The sequence below is a fragment of the Myotis yumanensis genome, unplaced genomic scaffold (genome assembly GCF_028538775.1).
Source record: "Myotis yumanensis isolate MYYU_CA2020_CCGP unplaced genomic scaffold, mMyoYum1.0.hap1 SCAF_11, whole genome shotgun sequence".
NCBI lineage: Eukaryota > Metazoa > Chordata > Mammalia > Chiroptera > Vespertilionidae > Myotis > Myotis yumanensis.
This window is the reverse complement of record NW_027223762.1, coordinates 19,375,527-19,390,482: the sequence shown is the minus strand read 5'-3', so window position 1 is coordinate 19,390,482 and position 14,956 is coordinate 19,375,527. Positions and strand designations below refer to the sequence as shown.

General features: G+C 34.0%; 1 protein-coding gene across 7 annotated transcripts in view; it reads left to right on the top strand.

The window, feature by feature from the left end:
• Positions 1 to 14,956, top strand: part of MAP4K3 (mitogen-activated protein kinase kinase kinase kinase 3) — a 118,781-nt gene that overhangs the window by 75,300 nt on the left and 28,525 nt on the right. For 3 of the 7 annotated variants that reach the window (XM_070429070.1, XM_070429067.1, XM_070429072.1), the window contains 5 exons: positions 4,514 to 4,572; positions 6,142 to 6,174; positions 10,137 to 10,175; positions 10,678 to 10,731; positions 13,638 to 13,680. In XM_070429070.1, coding sequence (XP_070285171.1) covers positions 4,514 to 4,572; positions 6,142 to 6,174; positions 10,137 to 10,175; positions 10,678 to 10,731; positions 13,638 to 13,680 — 228 coding nt within the window. The remainder of the gene's footprint in view (positions 1 to 4,513; positions 4,573 to 6,141; positions 6,175 to 10,136; positions 10,176 to 10,677; positions 10,732 to 13,637; positions 13,681 to 14,956) is intronic. The other 4 variants (XM_070429068.1, XM_070429073.1, XM_070429069.1 and 1 more) reach the window with 3 other exon arrangements.

The window sequence follows — 14,956 nt, the reverse complement described above, 5'->3', positions numbered from 1 at the left end:
AATCTGTGCTTTCCTAGGTATATAACTAGATAGGGACTTGCTAGATCACATGGTAATTCTACATTTAATATGTTTGGGGAACAGCCATACAGTTTTCCATAGCAGCCGCATCATTTTACAGTTCCCACCAGCAGAGCACAAGGGTTCCAATTTCTCTGCTTCCATCAACACTTGTTTCTTTTGTGGCAGGGGAAAGGGGGGTTTTTGGTTTTGTTTTTTAAATAATAGCCTTCCTAATGGGTTTGACCTGTCCTTAGTTATTTCAGTCCCCTAATTTCATCAGTCCTAAAATTTTGGCACTGCGAACAAGATTTTATGTCTTACAAATACTTGTTGCTGGAGCCTAGAAACCACATGAACCCAGAATGTTTGGCTGTCATCTTAGTGGGCAGTTGCTACCAGGATTACAGCCCTGTTCTTTAGGGCCCAGAAGAAACATTTACTCCCTTATAAAAAGCCTGCTGCCTAAAAGTTTGGTGTCATCAGTGCTTTCTGGTTGTTTTAAGTGCTAAGTATACTTATTTTATAATTTTGTAAATGAATTTTGAATGTAACACCTCAATTTTCATTATTACAATAAAATGATTTTTTTAAATCATGCAATTATAATACATGGAACCAGAAGAATAGAGCTTAATTTTTAGGATTGTTAGTGAATAAAAAAGTTCTTTAAATTTTAAAAGATGCCCAAGTTAAAAATAAAAACCTAATTTTAATGTGATAATTAAATAGTAACAGTTTTGCCCATAACCATACAGATGTGTTTACCTGATCTGTCTTTAAATTAAAAGATATTATTACACATCTGTTTAGCTGATGCTAATTTTTTAAAATTTGCCTGATTTTTACTGTATATTTTGGCCCATTATGATGAAAAATACATCTAAAGTTAATTGTAGGTGAAACACTATGTTAATTGCTATGGAGGAACATGAATAGTTATATAATTATTACTCTGAAGAAACTTACAGTCTACCTGAGGGAATAAGAATAAAATATGTAAGTTACAGTTAGAAACATGTTAGGAAGATAATAACCAATTGATTGTTATCAATAATTATAATAAAAGTACTTTAAAATTATTACTGAATTAGGTCAAAAGTGAATACAGTCTATAAAGTTATATTCTATTAAAGAAATAGTAAATGCCAACTTATTTTTAAATCTGTTAAATTATTATTTATTATAAAATGTATGTTGTGTGGTCACTTTTCTTATCTAATGTTGAAGACACTTTCTAAGGAGACCTCATTCGTAATTGCTCAATGGTAGCACATTCTCTAGAATGTCAAACCTAACCTCGTGTTCATTTCCAAGCTTGCTGTACAGAAGTCATGTTATTCAGTTTGAGCTTCCTTAAGTCTTCTGCTTTTATTAGAATACTGACTGCTTGATCAGTATTATGACTCCACTTGCTTTTCTGACTTTTTAAGAAATAAAAACTTTTTGAATTATCCAGGATTCAATCCCTTTTTACTCCTGTAAATTATCTACCACATTAAAAGGTATCTAACGGTTTTATTTGTTCCACAATTCTCTCATTTTTTATGATTAAAAAGTTTTCCTCTTCTGCTGTGTTCTTTTTTCTTGGGTAAAATAAATTGGTGAAGTACTTTCTCTCTGTGTTTTTGTAGCCAACTGTATCAATTCTATTAACTTCCTGCTGTTTTCTCGTTAGGTATATAGACTGTAATCTCGGGGGGGGGGGTAATAAAAAATCAATAATATCTTCTTGATCATATATTTTCTTTTTCCAGTGTTCACGCCGCATCCTTTTAGTCTTTTTCATTTTTTTCTGGCACCATATTTTCTTAGAGACTATCCTGGGTTTAGAAATACAACCCCATTCATTAAAACTAATCATGGAAATTAAGACTTTGTGGCTCAGAAAGATATTTTAATTGAGCTGGGTAGACCATCTTAAATTTTTGTTGGGTTGAATCTGTACTAGGCCATTGCGTTTTTTCAGTCCATGTTGTTGGCCTTGACTATGTTGTTAAGTATTGTCATTTACTAATAAGTTGATGCCTGATTTATGCAACTAATATTTTTATGTCTGTCCTAGCATGTTTAAATGTATTCTTATTTAGCCCATGTTTTACTCATCTAGGGTATATTTTGAGTGCTTTTCCAAGAATAATTTTGGTAGCATTTTCTGTTACAGAATAGCTTTCAAGTCCTTTTAAAAAGCGTTGTAGATCAGTTTTTCTTAGACTGCCCTAAAGATACATAAATAATTACTAACTTTGCCCAGATTTCACGTTTTTTTTCTTTCCTTTCTATTTCTTTTCATTTTTCTTGTCTGATTTACTATCTGTCTTCTTGCTATTTATAATAGGTGCTTGGTAAATAATAGCTGAATTAAAGAGGATTAGATAATTAATAGAAGGACTTAGTGTAATTTTTTTACTTGATGACATGGCCAGTACATTGTTTATATTCCATATTTGCTAAAATGTAACAGAACTTGATTTACAGAGAAGGAATTTATAAAGAACCAAGCCCCTTCAATCTTAGCTTCCTGGGAGGGCGTCACACGTGGCCCAGGGAATCACCAAACTTGGATCTGTCTGCAGAGGGTATTAGTTGTTTTCAGACTCTTCTCTTACCTTCTTAAGTACACTGATGGTCTCGGTTTATTTTTTCCCCAGTCATTATCATCAACCTGGTAGTTGTCACGTCTGCATTTAAGGGACAGAAATACATGCTTTGGGAGGCTGTCATTTGATTAAAGGTTTAAGAGATTATTGGCTAAAGATACTGCTGGTCTGTAGAGGGCCCAGTTATCTACAGCTGAAGAAAACAAACTTAAATTGGAAAGTACATTCATTGAGATAGTACTTCTCTTTACTGAATATCAAGGTTTAAAAGTTCCGTATAAAGTCATGACCAATTAAATTGTTCAGCATAATAATGTGTGACTGTCTCATAATAACAGTGGTTTTATTCTATTAAGCTCTATCATTATTAATTAGAGAATAGGTATCCCTTTTCATTAGAATTTCATGTGATACCAGTGTGACAGTTGACTAATCTTTTTTGTTTATGATATATTATCTTTTCTCTCACTAGTAAGACTATTTATTATTATGCATGGAAGAACACAAATATTGAAGACAAAGTTAGATATTTATTTTCATCAGATATTTTTTTGACAGGTCTTGTAATACTTAAATGTTAAAGTACTTTTCATTTAAATGTAATGTATTGCTTAGAATCCTCTCAGGATTCTAGGCTTAGCAGTATTGGGACCTAGAATTATTTTCAAGTAATATTAACTAGAGGCCCGATGCACGAATTTGTGCAAGGGGCTTGGCCCTTGCAGCCCTGACTTCGTCCAGAAGGACTCCAGTCTAATTAGCATATTACACTTTTATTATTATAGATGAGGCTGAAGTGTTAGTTATGTATTTATAGGAAAATAAACAAATAGCATCTGAACAAGCATTTACTTAGGGCCTCGTTAATATGTGCCAGTTGTTATGCTAGACCTTGGGCTGTAGGGAAGAAAGATGGATTTAACAATTTCCCTTTGTTTGAGGAGCTCACAGCCTGGCAACTATTTTTATAGACTTGTAAATAAATTAATTAAAATGCAGAGTAATTGCTGGAGAAGAACTATGTATTAAGTGCATTGGAGACTTGGAGAAGGTTGCAGCTATCTTACTTCACAGTCTTGGAAGGTTGCTTACAGCACTCTAAGTATGTTATATTCTAGTAAAAATAAAATTCACTTGAAATGTTAAATATTCCCCCTTTATTATTAAAGTAGTGCTTGAGATACATAGGCTTTAAGAAGGAGGGGAGAAAAGGAGACTCTGCTCTCCATTATTGTTGGGAAGCATTTTTTTTTTGTCTCAAGGTGTTTGAGTTGAGCACATTTATATTGTTTGTGCCTTTAAATTCCAAGTCTGAATTCTACAACATGCAGCATTTAGTGAGAATGTTTAAATAGCTGAGCTGCCTTAATGATATCGAAGTTTTACTTACACTTAACTCTTTAAAATATGTAAAAAGTCCTAGCATACAATTTATAATCTTTTGCAAATCCATATATATATATTACTTTAAAAGAATACCCTATTTTATTTCTTTAAAAAATTATTACCTGTATAAAGCAGCAGTAGCAATGTGTGAATAGACATGATTATTGCAGCTCTTACAGACCAAGATTTTTGTTGCTTGTTCCCGTCTGTAATCATTTTTGCTTCATTAGAGCTTAAGAATAAAGACTTTATTTGAACTTTTTCTTTCTAAAAGCTGACTTTACAAATGTTAATTACAATAGCAATATCCTTAAATGAAACTTGCATATATTATTTAAATGAGTTCCCAGAAAAATATTGAACTTACCTTTTATTGTTGCAAGTCCTACCATGCCTTCTTTTTAAGAACATACAGCAATACAGATTTATTTGAAGTTTGGGGTTTCTCTTTTAAAACTAATGTATATTATGTATCGTGATTTATAAGATACTGCTGTTTTACTAAATATTTTGTTTTATACTATTAGGATCTACAACTAGAATATGGACAAGGACACCATGGTAGTTACTTTTTAGGTGCAAACAAGTAAGTAAAGTTCTTTTAAAATTAAATTTAAATCAGGAATAATTAAGTTGCCTTAAAATATTATATTTTAATAATTACAATACTAAATAATTAGAGTAGTAAAATAGTTGGTAGATATATTTCATAAAATACTTTTAACTTTGTTTTACTGCTATTTTGCTAATCATTTAATCAATAATTGTTATAATGGAGACAATCACCTTAAATTTTTTACATCAAACTACTTTGTAGATCTCTAGAGAAAACTAAGTATATTCCAAATGAGGATAAATATATGTTTGAGAAATTTATTTTTTTATTTGTAAAGACTTGTCTGTTCCTTATAAAACTTGCTTTGGTATGTCTCTTAGATGTGTTGGCCTCTGAAAACAGCTGGAAATATTCACACTGTTTAGAAATCTTAATATTTTAGCTGGTAAGAGTCTTTTAAAAAGTGAACAGTAATTAAAATGTGTCTAAAGTTTTGAAAGGTATTTATGCAAGAAATAAACCCAAATTATTCAAGGCCTACTCTACATCACGCACTAAGGTGTAACAATTTCAGTTGTTCATAAGCCCGAGTTAAGCAAGGTATGGAGACCAGACTCTGCTATTCCCCGTAGATTTTCTTATTGTCCTCTCATTCCTTCAACCCTCCCCTAAAGGCCCTCAATAAAATGGTTTGATTCCCCCGCCCCCCAAAAGCTAATATTATAAGGAAATATTATTTAAGTTGCCAAAACCTCCCAGCAATGTAGATATTTTAATAATCAGATCAAATTAAAATTTCAAAATATTTCAGTTGCTTTAGAGAGTTGAGACATACACACACACACACACACACACACACACACACACACCCTTATTTTAAGTTAAACAGTTGACAAAGGGTGACTAAAGACAAGTAGCTCAGATTTAGTGATTATAGTGCAAAAATCATGTCTCTTTAAATAAATGAATCATTTAAATATGTTTTTCAACACAGAAAAAAGGCGTTGAATGACAACCTAGAGAATTGCCTTAGTTTTTATTTAAACAACTTCATTTAAGTACTGTGAGGTGTTTTTTATTAAATTATTAGTAGTAACATTATTTATATTTCCTAAAATGGAAAATAAGTGTGAAATTCTCCTGGTAGAAAAATTAAATTCTATCTAAATAATAACTAGTCGCTATTTATAGTTTGTCCTGATTTGTTGATGGACAACAAAGGAAAGTTTGTCTCATAGTGAGTTAGCAAATGAAAATTTTATGTATTTTTTGTTCTTTTGTCTAAATTTGAGGTCACTGGTTTAAGGCCCTTGTTAGTAAATTTTGATATATTTTAAGAGACTGGATAATTTGGAAAGATATTTCATTTACCTTTCTTGGACTCATTTAAAATATATTTTTAAATGGCATACTTGCAAAAATAACCAGAAAAATATTATATATATGGTCCATCTCTAAATGATTTTTCAGATTCCTTAGTTTCCATTTTCTGATTTTTATCTGTTAGACATTTTCTTAGTATATGGTTACTTTGGCTAGGTAAAATATTAATAATTTGCCCAACCTTCATTTTTTTGATTAATTGGATCCCTGCTTAAGGAACTGTATTCTTTATAACGAATTACTGGCAAGGTAGGTTGGCCAAAAGTTTGACCTTTGGCTGTGTTTCGTGTACAGGTACATATACATACATGTGACATGAGCATGGATGTAGCACTTCTTTTACTGTACTGATATGTCTGCTTTATCCTTGTGACTAGGCAGTGTGTTAAAACTCACAGGGTTTCCTGCTTTCTCCATAGGTGATCAGGCAAACAGATTTTCATTTCTGGGTTTCTACCTATTACAGACCATGCGGCAACTATATAAGATAGTTGCTATTTTTAAATAAATGCCTACATATTTTGACTTATTGAGTGGTTTTCTTTTCTTTTGAATTATATTATTATTGAGGTCAACTTTTCTGACCATTTAAAACCACAAAATATTTTTAAAGAAAGTTTTAAGTTATTTTTAATTTTTTAATGTAGCGCAAAAATTCTAAAGATAAATTCTCTTTTAAAAAAGACCTAAATAGTAGTGAAAAAAGTAAATTGAATTACACAATTCCTGGTACAATCGAATGTAGTAGTAGTAAAGACCAGAATTGTCTCTTTCTGTAAGCCATGAGACTTCTCTAGTAAAATGGGGATTACAATAGTACCTTCTTTTGGGGTGAAATGGAATAGTCATTGTAAAACATTTGGCATATTTATGGTTTAGTAAGTACTTACTAGTTGCTCTTATTTGTAGTATTTACTCAGTAATTGTTGATTGTAAGATCAAGTGAATATAAGTAAATAAAACTGCTCTTTTGGTTTTAGAGAAACAGGGAGTGGTTTTGTTTTCAAATATAATCAAGGCAGTACTTTATAGATTGTTTTGAACCAGTTAGACAATTTTGAAAGACTTGAATAGTCAGCAGCATGAATTCCTTAGTTAATTCAAATATGCTAAGTATTTTTGGCAGTTTTGTGGGGTTTTTTTACTTCCAGATTATTTTCTTCACATGATCGGTTAAAACTATATTTGCATACAGTTCCGTTTTTAATCCTATTCAAATTTTTAAATCATTTTGGGTTGATTTAGTAGTTCAGTATCTGAGGGCATCATTTTTGTTTTGTTCACTACTTTCTAAAAATTCCATAATAGAATAATGAAGTGAACTAGTGAATAGTGACATTGTTTATTGTATAGTACCCAGTCTTGATGATTAAATCAGCATCACATTTTTCTCCAGTGCTCTCCAGATATAGTATTTACTGTAAATTAACATTTTAGCAAATTTAGCCATGTTTTATATTCTCCTTCATAATGCCTGAAAAGCAAATGTATTCTACTTTTCATTAATACTTAATGAAATCTTTAACTTTATTAACAAAAAAGTCTTAACACATAGTAGGAGATTTATAAGTAAATGAATAAAAAATATATATGGGTCTGTAAGCCATAGATTAGCTGCTTTATCATGTTTTCTTATTCAGCTTTTTTCTCTTATTCTTAGAGAACCTAGAAAAGTAGAATGCCATATAAGTTCAATTACACAGCGTAACTAAAAATAAACTACATTTAAATTCTCCTCTTAGTTATTCTCAAATTTTGATATTCCCTACTGGAAAAAAAAATGCTTCAAAAAATATTGTCATATGCTCAAGAAAATGTTTTTCTTTTCATGTCTTCTGAAAGGATATGAAAGCCCACTGTATAGTTCAAAAATATTATGTTTAATTCAGTAAAATAGTTTAAAGCAGCACTTCTTAAAATTTTAGTCTCAGAATCCTTTTACAGACTTAAAATACTATTGGGGATTCCAATGAGTTTTTGTTAATATAGGTTATAACTGTCAATATTTATGTTATTAGAAATGTACACAGAACTTTTCAAAATATTTATTCTAATTGTAATATACTCGTTACATGTTATAGGTAACATTTTTGGTGTATTACAATTTTTTTTTATTATTTAGGACCAATTCACGTGCCACCTTTATGGCACCTCCTTCCTAATACCACTCAATTCTTCTCATGAGAATTAGAAGCAACAAATAATTGCAAGAAGGTTTTATATAGGTCAGTGTAATAGAACAAACTTTTTGTTGAGGCCCACTAATAACATTTTTTATGAAGAATAGATATTTTTTCTGAAATAAAACACCATTAGTAAGAAAAGTACATTGATTTTTTTTTTGCATATCTCCTTAATGTCTGGCTTAATAGAAGACAGCTGGCTTCTCATATCTGCTGCTAATCTGTTGTGATATCTATGTATATAAAACCCTAAACAACTGTCACAACCAGACGACCGGCCGGTAGCTATGATGCACACTGACCACCAGGGGGCAGATGCTCAATGCAGGAGCTGCCCCCTGGTGGTCAGTGCGTTCCCACAGCCAACCTCCCCCCCGCCGGCTGGCCCCACCTGTGCACAAATTCGTGCACCGGCCTCTAGTGTTCTTATAGTCTAGAAAACTAGAGTTCCATTTTCAATGAAAGAATACAAGTGAAAAGGTAAACACTTTAGTATTATGAAGATAGTGTTGACCTTGCAGACCTTCTATAGGAGACTAAGACCCCCCAGGATCTCCAGACCACATTTTGAGAATTGTGGGTTTAAAGAAATGTTGTTTAGTCGATAATAATAAAGAAAACACTAATTGAATACTTACTATGTTCTAAATTACTATTCTAAGCATTTTACCTATGTTAATGCATTATATCTTCAGATATATAAACATTTGACATCATGTATATTATAATTCCCATTTTACTGATGTGGAAACTGAAGCATAGGGAAATCAAAGTGACTTATTGCAGGCCATGCAGCTTCCAGTGGCCGAGGCAGGAGTCAGACTCAGGCCGTCTTTGCTTCACAACCCGGCACTGTTTTGCTAAGCTGCCTTTAGACAGAGACGCTCCTGCCTTCCTGGTGGTGGGCCAGCAAGAGCTTTGTGATAAAGGTAATACATTGACTGAAGAACCTCACTTTTTTAATCTGCAAAGTAGCATCCAGATTTAGAACTTCGTCATTTTCAAATTTAGATCATTCAGCTGGCCTAATTAAAATGTGATGGCTAAAATATATTCAATTAATTGCTTATACCAGCTTTCAGTTTCTCTGGTTTTACATTTTGATAATCCTAATGGCAGTTTTTCCCCAATATATATAGGAAGGAAAAATGATTAGAAGGTACTACCTTCTAACTTTTGAGAGAGTAAATTTTCTGCTGAATACTTTTGCCTTAGTCACCATATTTCTCTCTGTTCCATTAGTTTTAAGGAGACTATTGATATATTATGCTTGAAGAGTATAATACAGGAGATACGCTGCATGAGCTTGCAGTGGAAAGAAGTAGAGAGACTTCAGAAATGCCATTAGTTCTCTCTTAGCTTCCTGAATAGCAGGTTTTATAAATTGCTTCTAATGATAAAACCCTTGCACCTGGCCTGATACAGGCTTAGTCTCCCAAAAGTGTAAATGTGTTTGCCAGTCCACCACTGGAGAGCAGATATTCAGGTAAGTGAGTGTGTTCTGTGGAAACAGAGTGCTACTACATTCATGTATTCACATCACATGCATGCATGCTTCTGCAGAGAGAGCCAACATGTGGAGTTTCATTTTGTAGGATTGCCTGAGAGCATGATGTTTTTTTAAAGTGTGTCACCTTCCTTATTTTAAGAAAAAGAAAATGTAATTTCAGGTGTCACGTAAATATTCCGGGTAAATTTGAATCCTGGAAGCTCCTGACTATGACCCTGCAATTATTGTTTTGTCAGTCCTATTGTGACATTTTGTGGTGGGTTGTCCTCTGTTTGAATTGGTATTTTTCAGTAAACATTAGGGTTTATTTTGTTTATTTAAGATACATATGTAAAGACATTAGCAACAGAAAATAGAGGTAGCTCATTAAATTAACTTGATGTTTTATGGTATAGAGATGATCATTGTAGCACATTTCTAATAAATCTTAAGTAAAAATTTTTGTGGATAAAGTTAAAATGATGAAGATATATACTTACTGCTTGCTTAATTCACATTACTTTTTTTTTTCTTTTAAGGAGTCTTCTGAAGTCTGTTGAGGAAGAATTACATCAGCGGTAATTTTACTTTTTGTTTTGTTTTTTTAATCCTTACCTGAGGAATGAGGATATTTTTTCCATTGATTATTTTAGAGAGAGTAGAAGGGAGGGGGAAGGAGAGAGAGAGAAACATGGATGTGAAAGACACGTTGATTGGTTGCCTCCCACATGCACTCTGACTGGGGGTGGGGATGGAACCTGCAACCCAGGTACATGCTCTTGACCGGGAATTGAACCCTGAGACCCTCTGGTGCACAGGCCGACGCTCTAACCACTTAGCACACCAGCCAGGGTGGTAATTTTACTTTTTAATTAAGCTTAAAATACTTTGTCACAGATGAGTCATCTGTTTGTTCCCTTCTCTGATATGTGGCCTTAAGATCATTTTGTTGTTACTGGTGTTTTGATTCTGTAAAGATGTAGAAGTAAAATTCTGTCTTGGAGTTTTCTAAAATTTCTTCTTAAGCTATTTTGGTCAAGTTCACTTAGTAACAATGGAACTGTCCTTCTTTATCTTTAGAGGGCATGTGGCACATTTAGAAGATGATGAAGGGGATGATGATGAATCTAAACAGTACGTTCTGTTTTGATTTTTAGTAAAAGAGAAAGTATCATGTGCTCTGATTTCATAAGTCTGACAGCCTAATATTGACAGCAATTTTAATGTCATTGGTAATGCAGTATTATGGGTTCTAGCACAGTTTCTTTCCTTTTTCTGTTTTAGTTGTATTAGTCTGCTCCATCATCCTTAATAAAATACCATAGATTGGTGGTTTAAACAAAATTTATTTCTCACAGTTCTGGAGTCTGTGAAGTTTAAGCTCAAGGTGCTGACCAGTTTAATTCCTGGTGAGAGCTCTCTTCCAGGCTTGCAGACAGCTGCCTTCTCACCATGTCCTCAGACGGGCTTTCCTCAGTGTGTACATGCAGAGAGAGAACTCTCTCCCTCTTCTTATAAAGCCACTAATCCTGTTCGATTAGGACTTGACTCGTAAGATCTCAGTTAACTTTCATTACCTGCCAAAAGCACTATCTCCAGATATGATCACATCAACTTCAGGACCTCAACATAAAATTTTGAAGGGACACAATTCAGTCCATATTATTGTGCCCCTCGTCCCCCAAAATTTATGTCCTTAACACATGCAAAATACAGTCATTCTAAAAGGCTTAGCTCTTTCCAGCATCAACTCTAAAGTCGTAATAAATCAATTCAAATTAGATCTAATGATCTATGGATCACCTTCAGAATTATTTTTTCGCTCTTCTTGAAGAGTAGTGCACGTTCGGAAACCTCTGTCCATCCTGTTCTATAAAATCCAAGGAGTTCACAGCCTTCCTTTGTTTTTGTCTCATCTCTATCCCCTTCCGTTCAAGCTGCCAGTGTTTGTGCTGGTAAAATCCCATAAAATCCGTATTGAGTGACAGTCCAGCCACACCCTTGGTGCTCTCTTCAGAACATGCTTTCTCATGCCATCCATTTCTGAGCTAATATGCATAGGCTGAGAATTTTTCAAATTTCAAGTTCTAGTTTCTCTTTTCTTGGTATTTTTTTCTTTAGTTCATCTCTTTCATTTCATTATAAGCAAGCCACTCCTTCAGCACTTTGCTTAGAAAGCTCAGCTAAATATCCAATTTCATTACTTTGAATTTTTACCTTCCACAAAACACCAGGACATAATTCAGCCAAATTTTCCCTAACTCTTTATAATAAAGGTTACCTTTCCTCCAGTTTCCAGTAACGTATCCGTTAAAGACCCAACCACAGTGGCCTTTAACTGCATTCTGTTGATGATTTTTTATGTACTAGAGGCCCAGTGCATGAAAATCGTGCACTCTGGGGGGGGGTCCCTCAGCCTGGCCTGTGGGAGGTCTCTCACAATTCAGGAGCTCCACGATCAATCGCCCCAAAGGAGTAGGCCCCGCCCACCCAGCCAGGGCTCCGTGATGGATCACCCCTGCAGAGGGAAGCCCCGCCCACCCGCCACAACCCACCGGTCAGTGGCCTGGGCCTCCCTCTTTGGGGCGATCATGGAGCCCCTTGATTGATCGATCACCCCACCGTTCAGTGACCTGGGCCTCCCTCTACAGGGAGATCATGGGGCAATGGCAGACCCCCAACCAATCTCATCGCACCCACCTTGGCTGGCCTGGTGCCAGTGTCTGTCATAGTGTGGTTGTCCAGACAGTCGTTCTGCTGTTCGGTCGATTTGCATATTATGCTTTTATTATAGATTCTGTAAGAAGATGGGAGCTTTCTCACAAGCTCTCCTCTTTTCTTTTTTTTTGACTTCTAACCAGGCTCACTTTTTAAAAAAATCCTATATAATAAAAGCCTAATATGCTAAGTGTCCAGTCATCCGGTCATCCGGTCAACCAATCAAAGCATAATATGCTAATGATATGCTAAGGCTGTGCAACCGCTTGCTATAACATGCACTGACCACCAGGGGGCAGGCGCTCCAACCGATAGGTTAACTTGCTGCTGGGGTCAGGCCAATTGGGACTGAACGAGATGGGCCAGACATGCCCTGGAGCCCTCCCGCAGTCCCTCTCCAGCTGGCCAACCTCCCGCGTCCCTCCCCATCCCTTATCGTGCACCGGTGGGGTGCCTCGGCCTGGCCTGCGCCCTCTCGCAATATGGTACCCCTCAGGATGTTGGAGAGCCAGTTTCAGCCCAATCCCGCAAGCCAGGCCAAGGGACCCCACTGGTGCACGAATTCGTACACTGGGCCTCTAGTATATATATATATATATATATATATATATATATATATATATATATATGTATTGATTTCAGAGAGGAAGGGAAAGGGAGAGACAGATAGAAACATCAATGACAAACGCACTTGAGTCCTTGGAGGCGTAGGTTTTCCTTTCTACTTCACTACTATGTGACCTTGGATCAGGTCCCTTAACCTCTCTGGGCCTCATTTTTCTCATGAGAGAATTTATGTTCTATCATCTTCTAAGTTCTGTAAACGTTTTAGAAACTGCAGGCCTGAGTTATAATGAATCTAAGCTTCAGTCAAATCAGTTCTGTCTATAATTTCATAAAGCATGTATATTTTGATGAAGTTCATCAGAGATATTTCATATCTAACAGTAGTAAAAATATATATTATATTATGATATATTTTATAGTATATCATTTTGCTGTTTTCCTGTAAACCAATTACTTGTTTTACATTAATTACCTTTCAATTGACATAAACTGTCATTGTAGTTATCTTTCCCATTTTTAATTACTGGATAGAATTTGAAATCAAGAAAGCTTATCTACTCAGTTACCTCTGAATGATACTCCATTCAGCATAATTTGAATATTTAACAAAATATTTTAGAAAATGCTCAGTCTTAGAAAAAAGTAACTTGTTATACAATTTTTTCTTTCATAACTTTGAAAAATTAATTATAGTTTAGTAATGATTTTTCTTATAAAATAAAGAGTTCTAATTCTAAACTTTTATATTTTTATAGTTCAACCATGAAAGCAAAAGTTCCACCTCCTTTGCCACCAAAGGTAGACAGATTTATTTTTCAATTTGAATTTGTTTGTGTATGTGTGTGATTATTTGATACTGTATTAATATTTACTCTGTAGCTTATTTTCACTTGGGACCCACAAAGAAACATCATGAAGAAGTTACTAACTAATCATGATATAAGTCGATAATTGTGTTATTATTGTTTCTCCTTTTTAATTATCCAACTTGCCACTTATTGTTTATTCTAAATAAGTTCTAGAAATTTGTACATGAAAAAAATTATATTAATGAATTAGTAGTATTTCACTTAGTTTAGGAAACTTTTTTTTTTCTAAAATATGTATATATTTTTTTATTTCAGAGAGGGAGAAAGAGAGATAGACACATCAGTGATGAGAGAGATTGATTATCTGCCTTCTGCACACTCCCTACTTGGGATTGAGCCCACAACCAGGGATTGTGCCCAGACTGAGAATCGAACCTTGACCTCCTGGTTCATAGGTCAACACTCAACCACTGAGCTACGCCTGTCGGGCAACTTATATTTTTAAATAAGATTTTGTTCCTCAAAATCTACAATCTAGTAACTGATGCCCTGAGAATGAGTAAAGAATAGTGTTTTATCACAGATATTTAATTTTCAGAAGGTACTTTTAAATTAAAAATAGGTCATTAATTTTCAATTTTTTTATCAATGAAATCCTTTTGCCAAACAAAAGCATCACAGAAATAATAGATTATTCCAACAGATGAGAGTTTTTTTTTTAAGATAAAAGGAGTTAATATAAATTTATTTTATAAGCTTATGCATAGCAAATTTTAATTACAGAATGAACTGTTTATAAAGTGAGCTGTTGGTTTTATAAGTTTTGACATCATGGGTTATAAATGAGAATTAGAGTCTGAATAGTCTTGGCATCCAATATATTACTACATTTTGTTTTCATTTCTTACTTTTGAGAAATCATGATTCACACAGATAGATAATACTGCACTTGCTAGTATAGTATTATATTAGCTTAAGTATAAAGATCTGAATCTCAAAGAGATAAGTGTTAAGTAATATTCCTAATAAAGGACATATTTATAAGAATTTATAAACTCTCCAAACCTCCTGCTGGTGGAGGTTTCATAATTGTCTGAACAGAAAGTTTCTCAGACATCTTTTATTAGTATTCTCCATGACAATAAAATTTTAATTGATATCTCCTTCTACCCCCAGTCCGAAAGATTAAGCATTAACATAAAAGACATTGAGCCATTTAAAAGAGACAGTTTAGATTAGTCTTGTAAGGAGCTGAATAGCCTGAA